The sequence below is a fragment of the Pimephales promelas genome, chromosome 9 (genome assembly GCF_988280905.1).
Source record: "Pimephales promelas chromosome 9, fPimPro1.hap1.1, whole genome shotgun sequence".
Classification (NCBI taxonomy): Eukaryota; Metazoa; Chordata; class Actinopteri; order Cypriniformes; family Leuciscidae; genus Pimephales; species Pimephales promelas.
The window spans coordinates 20,673,884-20,696,512 of record NC_142777.1 but is presented as its reverse complement, the minus strand read 5'-3'; the positions used below and the strand labels follow the sequence as shown (position 1 = coordinate 20,696,512).

The 22,629-nt window shown below is 38.9% G+C and overlaps 1 protein-coding gene across 1 annotated transcript in view; it reads left to right on the top strand.

Moving 5' to 3' along the window:
- mtnr1ab (melatonin receptor 1A b) overlaps positions 1 to 2,557 on the top strand; it is a 30,431-nt gene extending 27,874 nt beyond the window's left edge. The window contains exon 3 of the mRNA XM_039648481.2: positions 1,771 to 2,557. Within this exon, the coding sequence (XP_039504415.1) occupies positions 1,771 to 1,830 (60 nt within the window). The 3' untranslated portion in view covers positions 1,831 to 2,557. The remainder of the gene's footprint in view (positions 1 to 1,770) is intronic.
- The last annotated feature ends 20,072 nt before the right edge of the window (positions 2,558 to 22,629 follow it).

Genomic DNA, 22,629 nt, shown 5'->3' with positions numbered 1-22,629 from the left:
TGCTTTTCACTTATAACACAATACTACATCCATATGAAGAAGTTGTTCTGCAGGTTCTTCGTCTTCTTTTTCAACTCGCTCGCTCTGACTCGCACATGTAAGGCTTGAAGAACAAGTCTTCCGTTGTTGAAATTTTTTTAAAGTGTGAAAAAAAAATGTTCTTTGACTACTTATAATCGTTTATCTCTAATCAAACTACAAAAATGGCCGAACGGGGTGGAGTTGAACTGAGTGTGAACTCAGCAACCTGGAGAGCGGGCGGGGTATGACACACCTCCTTTTTATTTAAAGAGGTCGCTCCAAAACGAGTTGCTCACAGACGCACATCAGAAAAAGGGTATAAAAGGGGCCTTTGGAGCTATAATAATGAGGAATTCAGACCCAAGCATAGCAATTTCGCTTTATATAGACCACAATTGTATGATTTATTTGTAAAAAGGAATGATATGTACCCTTTAAGTTGTCAGATAGCCATTGCAGGGCAAATAATGTGAAAAAAGAATTTCTCCAATATATTTGAAAGCAAATGTCTTTCCACAACAGATTTTTAAGGATAGTTCTGTCATCATTTGCTCTCCCTAAAGTTGTTCCGAACCTGTATGAATTTCTTTTTTCAGCTGAACACAAAGAAAGCTATATTGAACAATGTTTTTAACCAAACCCTATTGACTTCACAAAGATTATCTGACAAGCTCTTAAAGGGATAGCCCTAAAATGTTAATCACTATTTACCCACTCTTATGTCATTCTGTATGATTAATGAAATCAATTAGGTCCAAAACAACATTAGACTAAATTGACTTTCATTGTATAGACAAAAAAAATGTTTTGAAAAATATGTTCTTTTGTGTTCAACAGAAAAAAAAAAATAGTTATAGAGATGTGTAGCAATTTGAGAGTGAGTAAATTGGTAGTCTCAATGGCTCATATAGGATATAGAATGGCAGTTTGATTGAGTCTAGGGCTTCAAGGTGTTTAGATTTGAATTTTTGACAATCTGAACATTCCGCAATGTTAAGTCAATCGTTTTTAGGAAAACCGCAAGTTCGATCAGTTAGTAAAGATCAAAACAGTTTGAGTGTCTGAGCCGAGTTGTTTGAAGGTTTTTCTCAATGTCAAGGATATTCGCTTGGCAAGACGGGTCCTTCCAAGTCATTTCCTTCAGAGGCTAGACGAGGCTCCTCTTTAGCATTGGGAGAACACGTAAATGGAACAGGCTAGTAAGAGCACGTCATTGCGTCATTACATCAGTGAAAGGTCCGCTTTTGGCGCTGCAAAAATGGTAGTGCTACTGGTTTGGATGCTCTACAGCACTGTTTAAACTTCCTCAAGCCAACTTAATAAGTTTAAATAGGAGTAAGTTAGCTCTCAAGGAGATAGTTTTCAGTAAGTTAGCTCTCAACTTAAAATACATGAATGTTTGCACTCATCCATAAAAATTATTAGATCCATCAGCTTGACAGCAAGTCCCGTCATGCAGCTTGTTATTGTTTGAAACCGCGCCCTATTGTGGTGGGAAAAAAAACTACATATTGTGCCTTTAAAAGCAAAATTAAACAGCTTTAGGGACAGGGACGCTATTAATTTTCATTTTTTTCAGTACATTACACTGAAAAAGCAGCAGTAGCTCAGCTGCTTTAAAAATCAACATGTAATTAAAATAACCCCTATTTACAGTTTCATTGCATGTTTATTGGTTTTTGTAAACAATTCATTGGTGTGCATTCTTTTTTATGTCATTTGCCATTTCTGCATTTTCTTTTTATTTAGGACAATGAAGCAATGGGAAAGGAGGGAAGGAAACATGATCTGGAAAATACTTCAGCATGACTCAAACTCATGTTGAGTCCTTGTGTTCAGTGGCTTCCTTAACACTGACATTACAAGACAATTATGGTCACATGAATATGTGCCATCACGCCTTATGGATGATCAATTACTTCAATGAAATACTATTTCAGCATTAACCCAGTCCCAGGAATAATAAAACCTCAGTGATTTTGCTGGCGGACACCTTCCATAGAGACAAAATATCCGTTCATTTTTGGAATGATACCACTGGTGGTCTTAACACATACTGATATACATCCTGTTCGCTGCTATTCAAGCTTTCCAAATTCCAGCACATCACACAATGAGCTTTGACAATTCTTTTTTTTTTTACTCTCTCTACCCTAGAAACACTTAATGCACATTTGTATACATCAGCGCGTCACAATGCGATTCATCCATTTGCAATGCATACTTTAAACAGAATCATGTGATGCTATTTCAGAGCAAACCGGAGATTGTTTTCATTGACCTGTTTACGTGCCCACGGATGGTTATTTCTGGACATTCAGAGAGGTGTCTTTAAATCGGTGAAAGCTTAAGTAATTACGCATGTCTCTGTACGAGCTTGACGAGGGAACAGGCTGTCTTTGAGAACCCCTACCACCTCTTTTTCATGGCATCTCTTTCCCATAGCCTTCATCTTAATGAACTTGAACAGATTAAATACGATGATAAATGATGAGCCATAAAGTAGCCACCCCCATCTGAGAATTTATATATATATATATATATATATATATATATATATATATATATAGTTATTATTTGGGATTATATTATGATGAAATATTTTAATCTCAGGCTGATTCTCAGAGGAGGGATTCAAGAGGTGATGAGACCATCCCCACCTCCACACATGAATGAAAAGATGCTTGATTAAATCCTTTCCACAAGACATTGGCAATAAAAAGGAACCATTACTTGTGAAATACAATCGATGGAAATTTTTGCCAAAAAGGAATACATTGAGTTTAGTAATAACCATCTTTCTGTTTTGCCAGGATTGCTAAAAATTAGCTTTGTGCATTTTACTGAAGACAAAAATATTATTGGTTGACTCAACCTGACTACTTTAGGTTACACCAATGATAATTTTTTTAAAAAGGTCAAGGATCAATGTTTGGCTGGTTAGCAACTTAGCATGATTCACTAAGCCCCTGCTGGTATATGTGGGCAACTACACACTTCTCTAGTTCTCAAAAAAAACCTTTTTCCATTGACAGCCATTAAAAATATGCTGTATTCAGAAAAAAAAAGAACTGTAGATGCTTTACCCCTACCTAATTTAAATGGCTCTTAAAATGATAAAAGATGCTGTTGAAGAGGAGATTTCGTACTTGTGCAGGATGAAATAAGTCTAATTTGGAGAAAACTGAATTTATATACATATATATATTGCCACTGAAGATGCAACTAGATAAAATGTAATAAAATAACACTTAAATGTGTATTTTTCTTTCCACTAGTTTGAAAACAGAAATATTATGGAAGCAAAATTGGCCAAAATCTCAAAATTGACAGCGCATGGAAAAAACAATGGTTCCCTTTCGTAAGGAAAATCCCGCTGCATCCATATTCAGCACTTTGGGGAATGCCTTTGGCATGTAGTGTCTGAAGTCAACTATGGAATCATCCCAATCTCAATTGGTGTAGCATCATTACGCCTCAATACCGGAGTCTGCCATTTTTTTCCCCAGAGGTGTCGAGATCATGGAATAAGCCCTTCTCCTCACATCTATCTTGCCCCAATGTACAAATATATTCAAATATATTGGGTGCCAGTAGGGATGGGATGATTAATGGTCTCACAATAAACCACAATAAAATATACTGACGGTTAGCAATGTTGTTTAAAATTTAATTGTCATTAAAACAGCGTTTGATTATCGCAAATCAATGTAGTATCCGTGACGTCACCCGTAGGTTTCTGAAGAGCGTTTTTGAAGCCTAAAGTGGGCGGGCCGGCCATCGTCATCTTGGCAGCGCGTCACCTCTCATCATTACCGGATAAAATAAATGGGCAAAGAGGCGGGTCGTGGGTGGAGCTGAGGTGCTAATGCTGTATGCTACTGGCCTCAGGCTAAAGTGACCGCTGATTGAAGAATTAAAGCCAGAAGTTAAACTTCATGTTTTTGCCCTTAGAAATATTATAATAGATAAAAGACGTAACTAAAAGTGAGACTATTTACTTTTTTTATCAACTTAATTAATCTCACAAGGAAGGGGCAATTAGTTAAGAGCATGTACAACAGTACATAACACAGATCACACACATTTCTCACAACATACAAGCATTCAACTATGTGTATCGTGATGCATTATTATTCTGCTAGTTAAAAATGTATTATCATGCAGACAGTAACTTACAGCTTGTGTGTGTGACAGTGATTCATGCACATACATGTCAGTCGGCATGGCATCAACGTCAAGATCGTAAAGAGCTTTATTCGGTACATTTTACAATCTGATTTTGGCCGCCTCTCAATTTCTCAGATGGGTTAAACCAAAGATATTACCTCAGAAGTTAAAGTAAATGCACTAGAAATCCACACTCATTCAAGGGTGGGCATCTATTGTTGCATGGGCGAAGAGAAAGCACTGAAATTATCAGACATGCGTTAGTGAATTAGAGGGAAACAACTGGAAATACAGCGCTGGTTGTTCTCTCCATACTCGACAACGACAGAATCCAACGGCGTGCATGGGCGAAGGTATAATATGTGTATAAAATTTTATGAAATAATCCCGGAAAAAGCACAAACACACCTGCGGTTGACGAAAACAGACAGCATAAAAACGACTAGCAGTGAAAGCGGCGGCAAGAATCCACCTGTCACTCAAGTGGCCACTCCCTTAATTATGCAGAACTTTAAGGCTTAATATAATTTAAACGGATGAGTTGTAAAAAAAAAAAATCAACCCCATCACAGTCGTCATGAAGGGCAAAATTAGAGTTTTTAACTATTTTCCACCAGGCTGTAAACATGTTTTTTTTTCTGCTGTGAAGTTAGGCATTTTAACATGGGGGAGATACAGATTTGATTCGCTTTTGCAGCCAGCCTCAATTAGCGGCCACTCAATGAATTGCAGTTTAATTCAGTTCTGTTTTGGTTTCAAGAGAGAGACGGGGAGGTTGCCGCTTGATAGAAACACTTCAAATCTTCAGTCGTCTTGTGTGACCATCACCCATTCTTGTAGAGCGAACACAAGGCAAGTTAACTTTGACCTCAATACCAAAATTACATCTGGGAAACAATTGGGCACGAAATGTTTTAAGTTGAAATGTTTTATGAACGTGAAGCAGAAGACCAACGAACAACTTCAAACAAAACTATTATTAAGAGTGAAATTGTTTTAAGGGATTTTAATGTACACTTGTGAAAGATTGTAATCGTTCCCTGAGACGCTGCATCCCTTGGCCACTCTTTCCGCGCTCCTGAGAACGACTTTGCTTTGACCAATCAGAAGCTAACACTTCCTGTTTCCTGTGACCTTTTATAGCGTCCAGATCATTGTCACATGCAACGTCACAAGTGATGTAATGGCACAACACCACCAATCGAGATTATAATGATTCCATAGTTGACTTCAAACACTACATGCCGAAGGCATTCCCCAAAGCGTAGAGTATCAGTGCAGCGTCTCGTTCCCTTAGTAGGGAACAAGGGTTACAGTAGTAACCCGGGGCGTTTTGCCTGTAATGTCTTGCCTTGAAATTAACAATACAGTATTTTATATAAAATGATAGTAACAGTTATATAATATACTACAACTTTGATATCAAGGCTCAAGATCAATAATGAGGGTCTTGATTGTTAATGTTTTTGTGGTGCCATTAGCCAATCAGTGTTGTCGATTAATTTCTACAGCTTCAGAGTGATTAGTCACATGGTATTTAAAGCTCGGGAAATTGTATCCTGACATTTGGAAACATTTGCAGTCCCACGAACAAAGACCGGAATTTATATTCTTGTGCAGGTCAATTAGACATGATTCCTTAAGATAACAATGGCACATTTCCACATTTTAAGAATTCTGGATGAATGTTGAGGTGATTATTTTCCTTGGCAGTGGATAGGTTAAGCATCTTGTTGACCTTCTGCACACAGACCTGCTGTGGGAAATGTGGACTTGCCTTCCTTCAGGGCTTGTGCTGTGAGTGCTGCTATTGAGTGGGAGTTACCAGAGAGACTCAACTGTGAACCTGCTCAAGTTCAGAGCTCAGCAGTTTGAGAAAGCCAAATGTTTTTGTGCATTTAGGCGAGGGAAATAAGGTCCTTGTACTTGTGTGCATGCACGTATGAGTGTCTGTCTGCAGAGTCAAGATTCTGCTATCAGCAATTCTCAGTCCAGCATGAAGCCATTTGACAGCTGAAGGAACAATGGATTACTATTCCACAGAGCAGAAAACATAATTGAGTTAGCAACATTTATATTTTGTGTCTGGCTATGAAGAGGGGTTTCATAAAGCCATGTTGTGTTAGGCTCCAGAGGATTTAGAACCTGCCACTTATCTTGAAGCCTAAACTGAAGATGGAGCCTCTTTCTGGGCATACGCAAGAAACAAGTGTGAAATGCAATTACTTTCCTGTTATTTCATAGCTTTCCTTTGAAATTCCTCCTTTAATTCTTCACATTTACCGTGAAAACAATAACATTCCTGTCAGTCTGGTAAATGAACTGAAAATGTGAAACGGAATATATCACAGTGTTGAGCCGAGCGTCATAAATGTTCAATGTCTGACGTACCATTAAATTAAACAGGTATTAAACATAATTTCTAGGTATTCTAGAAGAATTTTGGTTATGTTGGATATTGGCAGACATGCTGACAATTTATATTTATTTATTTTAATAGTTATTATTAAATATTAATATTAATAATTTTAACAACAATAAACAGAGCAAATCGAAGAGGATCCTCGCACCATCAGTGCTTAGGGCATAATATGGGGCATATTTATAATAGTATATATATATATATATATATATATATATACACACACACACACACACACACATATAAAGAACATTTTCAATTTATGATTAGCGCTCCGAAAGCAAGCAAATGAGAATAGAACATAACTTTAAAAAAATCTTTCTATTTTTTCTATTACTTTCTATTTTTTTTTTCATTTGTTTTGTTTCACAGAAACAAGTGCTGTATTCATGAAATCAAAACAATCATGTAGAGTTCCTTCTCCACACCTCTTCTTTAATTTCACCATGCTTTGTAGATTTTAAAGCCAATATTTGTCTTTCTTTTGCACAGTGGAGGAACCAGCACAGCAGTGAATAACACACTTGTCCTTTCATTGTGATGGAGAGAACACACAGTTCTTATCAAATGAAAATATTACACTGTTTTATTCATTTTTCAACTATGACCTAAAATACAATGCTGGGCACGAATAGTGTTACTAAGTAGGTAAACACAAAAATCAATTATTTAAGACCTTAAATAAAGGATATTTGTAGTTCCTTTTTGTGTGAACTGGAGCACATAAAACCATTGTGGTTAACACACTATGGGGCATTCATCTCTAATGCAATCTTACATTGTTTGCAGAACGGCTTGGAAAATTCTCTAAAATGCCACGTGAAAGTATACTTATGAAAAAGAATAAGAATACTTATCTGACCTTAGAATGAGATGATTCAATTTAACATTCTGAGAAGAACTGGACATTCAGAACAATAAGTTTCACCTGGGTAGATTACATTTCTTTAAGGTCACCATGAAATCAAAATGGACCATTCTTATTTTTTAAGAAATATGGCAGTATTTGTTATAAATTATTTATCCGTGGACATACTTTTTTAATTTATTTAATTACTCTCTTAATCTTTAATCAGAATAATTTCCCCTCTCTCTTGCAATGACATCTTGTTTCTGATGGCATGTTCACTGGCACGAGAACAGGACAACATGTCACTCACATGACATAACAGCAATTGCAAAACAAACCAATCAATTCACATTGAACAAAATCAACTCTTGATCAGAATCAAGTCTCCAACTCTTGTTTCATGGCAACTGTAATCAGAACTATCTGCCATTTGCATTAGAGGCTTCAAAGCTATCTGCCATTTGCTTGCAATTAATACAATCTGCATCAAAGTAGAGAAATTCCAGTAAAAAGTGTTATGTTTTTCATTTTTCATTCTACAGATAGGGAAATGAAAGCTTTAGCATAAGTTCTGCCTGGGCAACTCAAGTACTACATCACTTACTACCTTCACATCTATCCAATCATGTCTTAATACTTGCTGAAACAATTACCTCCACCCTCCCCACGGGGTCATGTGTTTGATAAATGAAGTTGGTGCACACTAAAGTTTTTGGATGTAGTGTTCTTAAACCAGGCTTTACATAATTACATTATTTAGGTGTCTTATTAAAATAGCCACAGGTGGTTCCTCACATTAACTATTGACATGATCCAGTCATTTCTGATACCAAAAAGTGTCTAAATATATAACTTCGATTCGTTTATTAAACCAAGTAAATGTATGAAATGTGTGCTTGCTATCTTAAATTTATACAATTTAATTTAAAGGGGTACCTCACACCTCCAAAAAAGACAAAGAAACAAAAAGTATCAAGAAACTTCAAATGAAAAAAACTAATTTACTAATTCAAAAACTAATTTACCAGCACATCAGCAATGAATTGACCAAACTATGAAACTGCAATTGAACAAGAGAACTGCACCTCCAACCTATTATGAAATCACCATCATCGTATTATCATCATCATCATCACCAAACCCATTAAATAAACTGATGGGTTAGCCTCACCCTTTTTCACATCAAAGTGAAAGGGTGCTAGGCAGGCTGACTTCTGTCAGGGTGTTTCTTTCAGGCTTACAGAAATTATTCATTACACAGAACATGACACAAAGCAGCTGTTTAATTAGCATTAAAACTTGTTAATATGTTGAAGTTCTTGGCCAGGGTAAAACCTTGCCCAGCCTGACTCGTGTTCCGACTATGGGTGAGCATTGTCAAATCAGTCGGCACATATTATTAAAATGAGGGATGGGCCACAAATCCGTGAGTTTGCAAAACTGTTGGAACGGATTGTGAAAGCGCACCAAATTATGAATTTGTAGGTATGGATTTAAAAAAAAAAAAAAAAAAAACACAACAGGAAGGAAGTGCACAAGACTGTCCCAGGTCTGAAAAATGCCAAAGCACACTACACTTAATGCACATAAATTTAACTTAAAAAACATCCCACTCGATGGCAAAGAGCTCCCAACAACAGATCCTGGGATAGGAACCAATGTTTCCTCCACATAACCAAAGCACGGAAACACTGCCGCATGATCTTGATCGTACAGAGTGGGTTTCCCCTCAGGGAGATGGAAGTACCCAATATTGGTATTATTTGCCCCCAAAAGAAAACCTGAGGAAGTAGGCATCTTTTAGATCTATCATGACAAATCAGTACTCTGTTTTGTTTCTGTAATCTGATTTGAGTCACAAATGTCAGCATTTTGAACTTGAATTTCTTGACTGCACGATTCAACTGAGATCTAATAAAAAACGCAACCTCCTATCCTTTTTCGGAACAATGAAGTAACTTCTGTAAAAACATGATTCACTGTTGGGGGAATACACCTGCTCTACAGCCTGCATGGGTTCCACCACGTAGGAGGACCCCTAGAAATATGGGTGGATGATAACCGAACTGAATTATGTAACCCTTTTCTATAGTGAGCAGGACCCATTGAAATGTATTAGCAGTAGCTACCACGCTTCCTGAAAGTCTACTAAGGGGACCAGTCTCTCAAGACTGGCCTCTGGTACTGGTCAAACAGCCACTTTGGTGCCCTGAAGTGGTGAACCAGCAGGGAACAGCCGAACTGACTGCTTTACGACCCTCCTCTGAGGATTGTTTGGGCACACTGATACCTCGTTACCCTGAAACGGCAAATCAGCAGGGAAAACCAAACTGGCAGCACTGCGACCCTCATCAGAGAGTCACCCCCCAGAGGGTGCCACCCTCAGAAGCCTGATAGCCTTGGCATCAGGACTTTTTCTTAGTCGAAGCCTTCTTCGAGATAACTACTGTCCTCTGATATGTCTTATCCCAAGACAACTAAGGCTGAGAATACTAAAGGAACCAGCCTCTCGAGACGGGTCTCTAGTAAAGGTCGAGAAAGCAATCTGGAGTCCTGAAACTGATGACCATATATACGGATAACCAAACCAAACTCTTAAACCCCCCTTCTGCGAACTCGCTGGAGGGCACCGGAGGGAGATGGGCACTTGGACACAGGTGTCATCCACTTCCCCCTGGGAAATAGCCATTTATTTCCTCAGAAATAAATGAGTACATTTTTTTTTCAAAAATTAAATGCAGCCAAATATCAACATCAACAAGTAGAAATGGTCTAGTTAAATGGCTGAAACTAGTGTATTAATATAGACAGTCTCAAACATTAAAGAATACAAATTAGTTTGCACACATTAATAAGAGAATGAGAGAAAGGGAAATTCCCATCTGCTCAGCTCCCTGCACAAATTATACATTGCAGACCATTATCTACACGTTGCCTTGGCAAATGTGAGATAAAGCAATTCATTATTGCAGATATGCAGACCCATTAATCTACACGCTGCCTCTGCAAGCACACGATCTGAGCCATAGATTTTTATTTTAGAGATGCAGACCCATAATCTACGTGCTGCCTTGGCAAACGCGAGATCTGAGCCAATAGATTATTATTGCAAACCCGTAATCTACGCGCTGCCTCGGCAAACGCGAGATCTGAGATCGAGTCACAGAATCTATATTGCAGACGCGTAATCTACGCACTGCCTCACTAAACGCGAGATCTGAGCCAATAGATTATTTTTGCAAACCCAAAATCTATGCGCTACCTCGAGATCTGAGATCGAGTCACAGAAATTATGTTTTATAAACAAGGTTCGGGAGGAGCATGTTCAAATAAATCATTCCAATCAACTCGTCACCAAACAATTACATGTCTACCCTATCAGCACGAGAGGAAGCATATAAATATTCACTGTCAACTCACCTAACATTCCTAACAGTTTCAGCATCACCTCCACCACCCCGACTCCTCACTCCTGGCTTATTCTTATCACAGTCAGCCCTGCCACACAAGAGACCGTCCCGCCAGAGACCGTCCAGCCAGAGACCATCCAGCCAGATATCTTCTGCTCTGAAGCCCTCTTCACCGCTGGTTCCTTCCAGCCCAGCCTTCACCGCTGGTGCAGGTCAACCACGCAAAGACATGTCACTTCTGCCGATCTAGAGACTTTTCACATCACTTCTGCCGATCCAGAGACTGTTCACGTCCTGTCTGCCGAACCAAAGACTGTTCACGTCACTTCTGCCCAGTCAGAGACTGTTCACGTCACTTCTGCCGATCTAGAGACTGTTTACATCACTTCTGCCCAGTAAGATACTGTTCACACCACTTCTGCCGATCCAAAGACTGTTCACATCACTTCTGCCCAGTAAGATACTGTTCACGTCACTTCTGCCCAGTAAGATACTGTTCACGTCACTTCTGCCCAGTCAGAGACTGTTCACGTCACTTCTGCCGATTCAGAGACTGTTCACGTCACTTCTGCCGATCCAGAGACTGTTCACGACACTTCTGCCCAGTCAGAGATTGTTCACATCACTTCTGCCGTTTCAGAGACTGTTCACGTCACGTCTGCCGATCCAGAGATTGTTCACCTGACCTGGGCCGATCCAGAGACTGTTCACGTCACGTCTGCCGATCCAGAGACTGTTCACGTCCGTCTGCCGAACCAATGACTGTTCCTTTGCCTATTCCCGAGCCAGAGTCTATTCCTGTTCCCGAGCCAGTGTGTGTGTTGTCTGTTCCCGACCCAGTGTGTGTTTTGTCTGTTCCTGAGGCGGTGTGTTGTCTGTTCCCGAGCTGGTGTCGTCTGTTCCTGAGCTGGTGTCGTCTGTTCCTGTGCCCGAGCCGGTGTCATCTGTTCCTATGCCCGAGCCGGTGTCGTCTGTTCCTGTGCCCGAGCCGGTGTCATCTGTTCTTGTGCCTGAGACAGAGCCAGTAACTGTTCCAGAGCCAGCGTCTGTTTTTGTGTTTGTGTCTGTCCTTGTGGCCGTTTTATTGTCTGAGGTGTCTTCTCCGCCCCAGCCGCCCGAGGGGTCTTCTTCTTCGCCTTGGCTGCCACCTGCGCATCCTGCTCCGCCCACATTCCATGGCCCAGGTCTGTGCAAGTTCCATGCCCGCCATCGCAAGACCCTGGTCCCGTTCCCTGTGTGGACCTGGCCCTCCATCCCTCTCCCATGACCTTCTTCACCACCCTCCTGAACTTTTTTTTTATTGGCATCGGGAGCCGCCCATAGGGAAGGGGCTATGTCACAGTGTGGGTTCATGTCTCATTCCTGTTTGTCTTGTGTTCCCCCCCCCCCATTATTGTGTATTTGGTTCAGGCCTGTTCCAGTTTTCTCGCTCCTTGTTTGTGTTCATGTTTTCCACCTGTGTTCTTAGTTAATTTGCCAAGCTATGTCTTGTTTCACTCACCCGTTCCTCGGTGTTTAAGCCCTGTGTTCTTGATGTTGTTATGTTGCCTGTTGCTGTCTCCTTGTTCCTGTTCTGAGTTTCTGTCGATTACCCTGGATTATCTTTTTGTTTAATTAAATTTGTGCTTGCATTTGGATCCTGCTTCCTCCTTGCTTCTTTGCTGATTCGCAACAGCGTTAACAACCAAGTGTTATTTATAGGGCCGGCCGAAGAATGCTTCCACATGAAACACAAGCCAGATAATCATTTGGAGAGAATGAGATGTCAGGAGTGACAAACTGCTTCTTGAGTTAATGGGGACTTTAAATATGCACAATTTAGTGCAATTTTTTTTGAACATGGAAATTAACATTGATAGGAAATTATTAATATTCTGGCTTATAGGCGTATCAATCAATGACAAAATGTCAAAATTACAAAATGCATACAGTATGTGGTCATATCCCTTTTCCCAATGAGCATTGCTGCTGGCAATTCATTATGAATAGTTAACCACACGTTAACCTCCATCTCTGTTAACTAAATTTTCAGCCAGGAATGTTGTTCCAGGATCAACTAAATATGTTGATCCACGAACATGACTTTCTTGGGGAAAATCACGGTGACCCTACATGTACTGTGCTAGACTAACTGGGACTTGCATATTGTTGTCCTATTGTTGATTTGATTGCTTCTTTTCTACTCATTTGTAAGTTCCTTTGGATAGAAGTATTTGCTAAGATTAAATGTAAATGTCCCAGGGACACAAGTGTGAAGTTTCCATTCGAGTGGAATCTGACACTTGGCCAGTAGCACTGCCTGTGTTCTTGTTCACAAGGACTATAGACTAAGGAGTATGGGCCTTAGCTCCAAGTCAAATGAGTTTGCACATTAAATGTCATATGCTAGTTCAATAAATATTATACACATTAATTTGAACTAAATTATATTCTCCAGTGCAAGAGTAATGAGCTTTTTATTTTTAATCATCCATCTCCCTCAGTTTTAATTAATGGGCTGAGCTAAGAGAGCTGAGATAATTCCCATCAAAACCTCAACACTCAACAGTGCTGATATGGATTTTCTTTACCTTTTAATTTAATGAACTGTCTCTAAAATTAAGTACTGTGATAATAAGGCAAAATCGAAGCTAATGGTAACCAAAAATGTAAGTTTAGTATAACAACCGCTTAGGGAATATTTCTTCATTATTTAAGATAATGTAACATGGTTTAGGTTAAAATTAGTGAAGTGATATACAAAGCCTGCACACACACATATAAAACTGCATCCAAATTAGTAAAATAAACAACACTTTCATTAAAGTGAGAAAAAAAAGAAATTAAAATATACTGCTTTTTTGGCATTGTTAAACTGCATGTAATTGAAATTAATTAGAATGATGTAACTCCTGATTGGAGTAGAAGTCTGAATAAAACAGGAAAAGCAGCATTAAGGCTTCACAAGACATATCACATGCTGTTAGTGGCAATGTGACCCAAATAAAGAAAATTTTAAAATGAGACCTTTTACAATAAAAAATACTCAAGCATGTTAAACAATGCGGGAACTGTGCCAAAAGATAATACAACCCGCATAAAACATAATTCAACCCTGAATGAATAAATAGATAAAAACATTTTTCTTTCTGATGAATGTGTAAATAATCACGTTTCATTCTGTAGATGCACATAATTGCATTTCATTAAACCTTGGTGTTAAACAAAACAGATTTCATAATCAATTCCCAATGCTTTGTTCTGGAAATGCAGCACCACGGTTCATATTACGGGTAACGGAAGCAATCTGAAAAGAGAAATTTTTTTTTTACATGAACGACACATCACTGGCGACAAGGGTGGGGCTTCCCAACAACAGAGCAGCCAACTGGGCAGAGCTCATTTAAACGAATAAACTCTCCCTCTCTTTGCCATGTCTTTGAAAACACATGATATCCAGGCTTTCTCTTGAGAAAAGATCATTCAATGAGTGGGATTTATTTGCAAATAAACAAGCATTTAGCAGGCCAACGTGGAGTATAGGAGTTCAAGAGCCACCTGTAAGTCTCCCACGTGTTCTACGTTGGACTCATTCATAATATTCACTGCACTCGGATTATAGGTGGTGGGCGTGTCCACCGGGGTTTGGGCGGAAGTGATAGTGGTCTATTTGTTTGCTACACCTGTTCACCTGAGTTCAATAGGGCTTTGACAGAAAGTTTTCGCTCCCAGGCTCACTCACTCTCTCTGTTTACCGCACTCGCACTTTCGTTCTCACACAGCACTTTTATGACTTGGGAACTGTAGTATCAGTTGTATTTTTACGTGTGGAAGTAATAAATGAGTGAAACTTGATCTTTGAGTGGAACTGAGTTTTTGCGCGTCGCAGTGTTTTCAGTCTCTCAGTGTTTAGTCCCTCGCGGCTGCAAATTTTGTTTCACGGTGTCTACAGCCGCTACACCTCTCTTAAAACTGGTACCTTTTCCCACAGCATTTAAGCAGGCTCGAGTAACTCCACTGCTTAAGAAACTCACTCTAAATCCAGCACATCTGGAAAATTACAGACCGGTATTCCTTCTTCCAATTGTCGCGAAAACACTTGAACAAGTTGTTTTCAACAAGATCTCTTCCTTTCTGACATAGAACCTCCTGGACAACAACCAGTCTGGTTTCAAAAGTGGACAATCAACTGAGACTGCCCTGCTCTCAGTAATTGAAGCTCTGAGATTGGCCTCCAAATCTTCCAAAATCCTCCAAATCCTCAGTTCTTCATCCTGCTGGATCTGTCTGCTGCCTTTGACACAGTTAACCACCATATCCTCCAGTCAAAAGATGAATGGCATCTCGAGAACCGCACTCCAATTGTTCAAGTCTACACAGGTAAGTCCTTTAGTGTGTTGTGAAGGGGTGAGGTGTCTAAGACCCAACATCTAGCTACTGGGGTGCCTCAGGGCTCAGTGCTTGCACCACTTCTCTTTTCCATCTACATGACATCGATAGGATCTGTGATTCAGAAACATAGCTTTTACTATCATTGCTACTCTGATGACACACAACTCTACCTCTCATTCCAACCTGATGATCCAACGGTTGCTGCTTGCATCTAAGCATGCCTGACAGACATTTTTCTAGCTGGATGAAGGATGAACCACCACCTTCAACTAAACCATGTGAAGACAGAGCTGCTGGTGGTCCCGGCCAACCCAACACTACACCACAACTTCTCCATTCAGCTAGGTTTGTCATCCATAACTCTATCAAGGTCGGCCAGGAACCTTGAAGATTTGATTGATGATCAATTAAACTCTACAGACCACATTGCTAGATTTGCCTTATACAACATTAGGAGGAACATGTCCTTCCTATCAGAGCATGCTACAAACCAACTTCTAACTCCTAACAAAGGCAAAAGGTTAAATTTAAGCCATTTTCTTGTAGTGTTTGCCACACATGCATCTCAACCAGTCAAACAAAGAATGTTCCTATAGCGTAACAGTATGCAGCACCGAAAGATAGTGATTGGGATAGTGAACACCCAATTATGAACAAATATCTCACATGAACAGAAAAAGATTACCAGGTGCATCTTCTGTCGCTTTAATATACTGTGGTTATGATTCAGTACTGGACCCATGAATGGATTTTAATTTTGAGCTCCTAAAGTATCTGAATGATATTAAAAGCCACAAGCCGAGGAAGCTAAATGGACAGCCTCCCACTTTCATCAATCATTGAACAGCATGTGTCATGCGGTTGACCCAGAGAGATCATTCTCTGCTGGGCAATAATGAGCCAAGGCGCCAATATATTCTCCTAAGTAGGGCAGAGATCGTCCATAATGAGAAAACTCCAGTCTCCAACTCCCATGATTCTTCACCCTAGTTCCTCTATTCTCATCTACCTCACCGCAACAGCAATGTAATTGAGTTTTTGGATCTTGCCGTTTAGCTTACACCTTCCTTCACCTTCATTCTACCACAGTGATTCACTCAAAGGAGACAATGGGAGTCTGACAAGAGCAACGACGGGTGACGCAACCAAAAATTTCAGCCTAACAAAGCAATTGTCATGTGCTTACATTTTATGCCAGCCCCGAATAAGTCATTATGGGTACATATGGTCATAGCTAGTCACATTCTATGAGAACTACTGTTGAAGTGTTCTATACATGAGGACTTTTCTACCTGTTCCAGTGTGAAACTAAATGGACGGTGTGTGTTTATGTGTGAGCTTGCAGGTTCAAAGCGAGTGCAGTGAATCATGGTTTAAAGCTTGCTATGTTCACCCATCCACAATGATTGAGGCAGCTTACTGACCTCCCACTGTTACCTGCGGCCTCTGGGTCTTGCAACAACTAACAAGACGTTTCCTTGCAGAACAATCCGTATGAAAAACATAATTTCTTTGTTTGATAAGCAAGACTCCGTGCCTGACAGATTTAGCACATACTATGTTCACGAAGGACTGAAAGCAAAAGTTTTTTTTCCTGGAGATTTATCTTACCTCATTCAGATAAATCTCCAAAACCACTGAACTGTGCGGATGACATTTTGTATAGTTAGTGATTTTTGCTCGTTTTCTCCCCTTTCCCTCAGTGTGTAATGTGCACTGGTGTCTGATCACACTCACTGGAAGAGCTAGGTGGTGTGAAGCCCTGCAAAATGTCTCCACCTCTTTTTGTCTTTTCACCATCATCCTGCGTCTTTTCTTTACTCCCTGTCAGATAATTCACTGACACTCCTTAACTGTCCTTCTTCCCTTCATTTCTTTCCTTAAGTATTCCTCATACTTCACTGGGTCTTCCCTCAACCTGTGTTTGTATTCTCTCTGTTGTATTTTTTTGTATTTCTTTTAGGCATGTTGGTGTTTTATGTCATTCTCCCTGTCAAGTTAATCATATAAATTGACATTACCGACAACAACCTTACAGCTAAGATAGTATCATGAACTGCAACCTTAAGTAATTGTAACCTCATCACATTACAGAATTAACCGAATCTTGCATACTAAAACACTTATAAAACATACTACAGTGGTAATTATTTGCATAACTGTACTAAAATGTAGTTTATTCCTCCAAATAAAGGAGTATTCCCTTTTGTCACTACCAAAACAATAATGTAGTTTTGGTTGTGACAATTTTAGATACTTTTGAGCCTAGCTCGAAGATGCTAATCAGTACATGGTTAGCAATCACAAGTTACACACAGATTTTTAAACTTTAGAACACATTTATCTCAAAATGATGGGATCAATCTACTAACCATATAGCACATGAGAGAGAGGGACACAGGAATATTTCCTGATAAAAAAAAAAAGTAGGGGTGTGGTTAAAATTAGTCTCAGCCAATGGAGTACAACATTCACTGTTTTGGTAGTAACATGAAAATGCAGGACACGTTGTTGTTGTTTTTTTTCAAAGTTGAAATGATTAAATGATTTAAAAATAAAATATAAAATTATTATTTTTTAACTCCATTATTTATATTATATATATATATATATATATATGGGTTTCGATAGATAATTGAAGGATCTTAGTTAACATCTAAGACTTTAATAATTAAATTCTTTTCAAATGTTTTTTTTTTTTTTTTTTTTTTTTTTTGCAGTTTGCCAGCACAAAATGTGTTACAAAATGAAGAACCCTAAGAGTGTGAAGGATTTTTTTTTTTAATCATACAATTGAAAATCAAGGGGGTGCAGTGTTTTTTGGACCTTCGATGTATGGACAAAAATCATTTTAAAAATCTTCGTTTGTATTTCTTTTTCTTTTTTTTTTTTGTAGGTGTAATATCCCTTTAAAGCTCATCTGTTTTAATATATTTAATTATAACCTTTTATGACCTCAAAGCACATACTGTTAAACATAAAGCCTAATTATCAGTTTTCATTTCTGGATTAGTTACTGGATTGTTAATATCCTCACTGAGATATCTGAATTGTGAATGAGCAGCAAGATCCATCAAAAATGCACTCGAGTCACGTTTTCCCTTGTAGTTTGTGAAAGCCCTGGAGTGTCAGTCACCCACATTCCTCCTGGTTCACGTGTGTTCTTAACCTGCCACAACTGATCGCGTTTCATCCGTGGTAGCATGTATTGCCATTCACTGCTTTACAGGGGAGTCAAGGCAGTGTAGATTAGCTAAAGGCAAAAGACAAGCTGATTCATGTAGATTTATAAATATATGAATGCAGAGGCTCTATAAATAGACTTGATTTTCCCTGCAAAATCCATTCATTTGAGACGGCCTCCTTTCACCAGGGAGATTCTAGAGGCACTTCCATCTCATGAGAGAATACTACACATATGGTAGAAATGTGTAATTTATTGTTTGGCACTATGTAGATGGTTTTCCTCAGATGATGATATGATAGGTGATATAACAACCCTTGATTTATGTGGTGGACATCAGCTTTATGAAACTAAATGTATCATTTAAATTTCCACCAAGACATTGATGGAAATTATCACTCTATACAGAATTGAAACACTAAATGTAGTGATTTGTTGAGCATAAATAATCAGTAACGTTTTATACTGTAATATAGAAAATGAAATGAAACAGCGCATTAGCTTTGTTCAATGACAGATCAAGCTGCCCAGCAGCTGAGATGAAAATGGCTTACTTCATTTCCTCTCAAGAAAACTAAATCACTTTAATAGAATTGACAATGTTTTGTCAAACCTGATTTTGTAAGTATGAAGGTTTGAATTATCGTTCCAATTTTAACTATGCACTAACTCATTTGACATTTGATGTGTGAGAAGTCAGTATGATTATCATGCATCTTGAAGTAAAACACAATGCACGTTTAACACAATATATTCTTGTCAAAGAGCATGAGGTCCAACTGGTGAATATAGGGTCAAATTCTCTTCCAAGTCATCAAATATATTCTGTTGTAACCACAGTGGCCCTGATACCTGTTTGAAAATGGACCTTTTCCAGCTTGGCTGCACTTCTGTAATACAGACGGTCAGGTGACTGACTAAGCCCTCAAGGAGAATACGAAAGCAGTGTCAGATGCATGATTTATCACTATAATTCAGGAGAAACTGCTGAATTGGCGCTACATTTCAAATAATTTCAAATCACAGTCATGTCATTGTTTGTGGTGTTGATTGATTTGTGTTCGGCTTGAAATCATCTAGCATTAGTAAACAATAAGGCCTGCATTCACAAACAACTTGCATTTAAATATTATTTTGTTTTACCCCTTCCTATTTAAAGCCTCCAGTCAAACCATTGCAACATAATTGTGTATAGTACCAATGCAGCATCTTATTGAAGATATTCCAATATGGCTGTAAAAGAAGAATGTAAGACAATCAAAGAAATTGTCAGATACTTGAAGGATAAAGGTGGCAGTCAAAGATTAATTAAACACAATTGATAATAATTCATTCCTCAACAAAGACTCACACCATACTGCATTTGTGAAATATAGTTTGTCTTTTAAAATAACTCAACCTAAAGTGGTGTGAATGAAAATACTGAATAATTATAAAATTAGAGAACGTAAAGAACCTAACACCCATCTGGGTTTGGTTGGTTGAGTTTTGTAAAGTATAAGCTACATTGTTGAAATTTGTTAAAATTGAATTGAAAGTATAGCCCCTTGAGGATCTTGTTTTCGAAGGGATCCTAAGAACAAACATCTCCTCACATACAAGCCTTCTAAGTAGGGCTGAACGATTAAAGGGTTAGTTCACCCAAAAATGAAAATTAAGTCATTAATTACTCACCCCCATGCTGTACCAACCCCGTAAGACCTTCGTTTGTCTTAGGAGCACAAATGAAGATATTTTTGATTAAATTTGAGAGCTGTATAACTACCACATTGGCTCCTAAAGGACTGCCTCTTGACGGCCCAGAAAGTCAATGAAGAAAATGTTTAAATATCCCAAGTGACTACCGTGGCTCAACTATATGTTTATCAAGCGACGCGAATACTTTTTGTGCGAAAAAACAAACAAAAATAACAAGTTTATTCGACTATTTCTTTTCTTCCTTGTAGGCCAGAACGAGACTTCCTTAGATTTCCACGACGCATGCGCGAGAATTGCGATCTGAAGTAGTGTAAGCGGGTGTGAGCAGTGTCAAATCTCGCGCATGCGTCGTGGAAATCTAAGGAAGTCTCGTTCTGGCCTACAAGGAAGAAAATAAATAGTCGAATAAACTCGTTATTTTTGTTTGTTTTTTCGCACAAAAAGTATTCGCGTCGCTTGATAAACATATAGTTGAGCCACGGTAGTCACTTGGGATATTTAAACATTTTCTTCATTGACTTTCTGGGCCGTCAAGAGGCAGTCCTTTAGGAGCCAATGTGGTAGTTATACAGCTCTCAAATTTAATCAAAAATATCTTCATTTGTGTTCCGAAGACAAACGAAGGTCTTACGGGGTTGGTACAGCATGGGGGTGAGTAATTAATGACTTAATTTTCATTTTTGGGTGAACTAACCCTTTAATTGCATTTGCGATAAAATCGCGATATGATGAAACGCGATTTTGTAATCGCAAGAGCTGCGATTACACTGGTCACGTGACACGCGAGAGAAAAGCAGTCTGCAAGATAAAAGCATCAACTTGACACGCAACGCGGTCTGCGTTCGGAATAGAACAGTTTATTGTGTTATTTATTCTCTCCTCTCCTCAACAATCCTGGATCGATTCAGAGAATTTCAGAATTGAGTATGAGCTTAGTTTTTAAACACAGATGCGTGATGACGCTGCGCGTGCTTTAGAAACGAACCGTGTTCTGAATCTGCTTGCTTCTATTTTCTCGCTCTCTCTCTTCCTCACTCACAACACACGACACCGCTCGAACCTTCCAAAACATAGTAACGTTATTTTATAAAGTTCGGAATTGAACCGAATTACAAGGACATTCGCGGGCTTCATTGAACAGGTTTTGCGGCTTTGCTTGATGTTATAACCAGGGCCTGAAATTAACACCCGACCACCTGCCAAATGCGGGTGAATTTTGCTATTGGCGGGTAACACTGTCAATCTACCTGCCACATTGGCGGGTAGCCAATGAGAATTGAGTGATTCATTAGGATTTTTACATTTCAACGAAGTCCGCTATTGCGGTGGACTTTAGCTAAAATGTGGCGGCACATTACTGGGGTAAAGAGGCCAGCTGAAACAAAACAAACAGCCAACAAAAAGATGAGGATGAGAAAAAGAAAAGTAAAGAAGACATTTTAATACAAAGTGAACAATCGGCGGCAATGGCAAGGTTCGTGAGCGGCTGATTTATGACAGCGACTGTTGTTTCGTAACGTTCATGCGATCAGAAAGAAGATGAGGCTCTTTTTCTGACTACGTGTGCGAGTATTAAACTGTTGATGAGATGGGATGAGATAATGTAACGCGTCGCTGTTGTAGGTTACAGTACAATGACAGTTGCACAGATGTGTGTGCGTGTGCAACTGTGCATGTTGGGAGTTGGGAACCGGTGAGAAAATGTCCGGCACCCGGTAATTTTATCAGTAATAACATTATTAATTTAGTTCATATTTAACCGTTCCTGAACGCTGTAACTAAAAGCTGTTAAGAGTAAGACCTGTACGTGACTAAATCCGCCATCAACACAGCCGCGTGTGATTTGTTTACGAGCTGCGGTAGGTCTATCTGTTGAGTATTATATACAGTATGTTGTGTGTGTGTGTCTGTCAAAATCAATGAATAAAAATATATTTTTTTTTAATGTATGTTATTAGAGTTATTATTACTTGACAGCACTAAAATGTGTGTTCTTACAAGTTAAAGAACAATATTGTGAAATTCCCGGGTTTTTTTTTTTTTTTTTTTTTTTTTTTTTTTACGTTTATGAGGCAAAAAAAATGGCTGGTAAAAAGTCTCTGTGGCGGGTGAATTTTTAAATCCACCTGCCACAGTGGCCGGTGGCCGAAAAAATTAACTTCAGGCCCTGGTTATAACGTTACACTTGCAGTGCGCGTTCTCTCCCGCGGGAATTTTCTTTACAAATGCTTCACAGAGGCATTATTTATGTCTTTTGGAATGCAGTTGGCTTATATATTAAAACCATGAAAATCACTGAGAAGGCTGCTTTCATTTTAAAATACTAACGCGTGCTTTGTGAAGAGCGCTCGTGCATGCGGCTGTGAGCGACTCATTGGTAAATGTACTTGCATGTCAAAATGCTTTTATGACGCGAAATTAATGTAAACACGGTCAGTTATATCTTAAACCAACAGGACAAACCACATTTACAATTTCAAAAGAGATATATGCATCAGTGTGA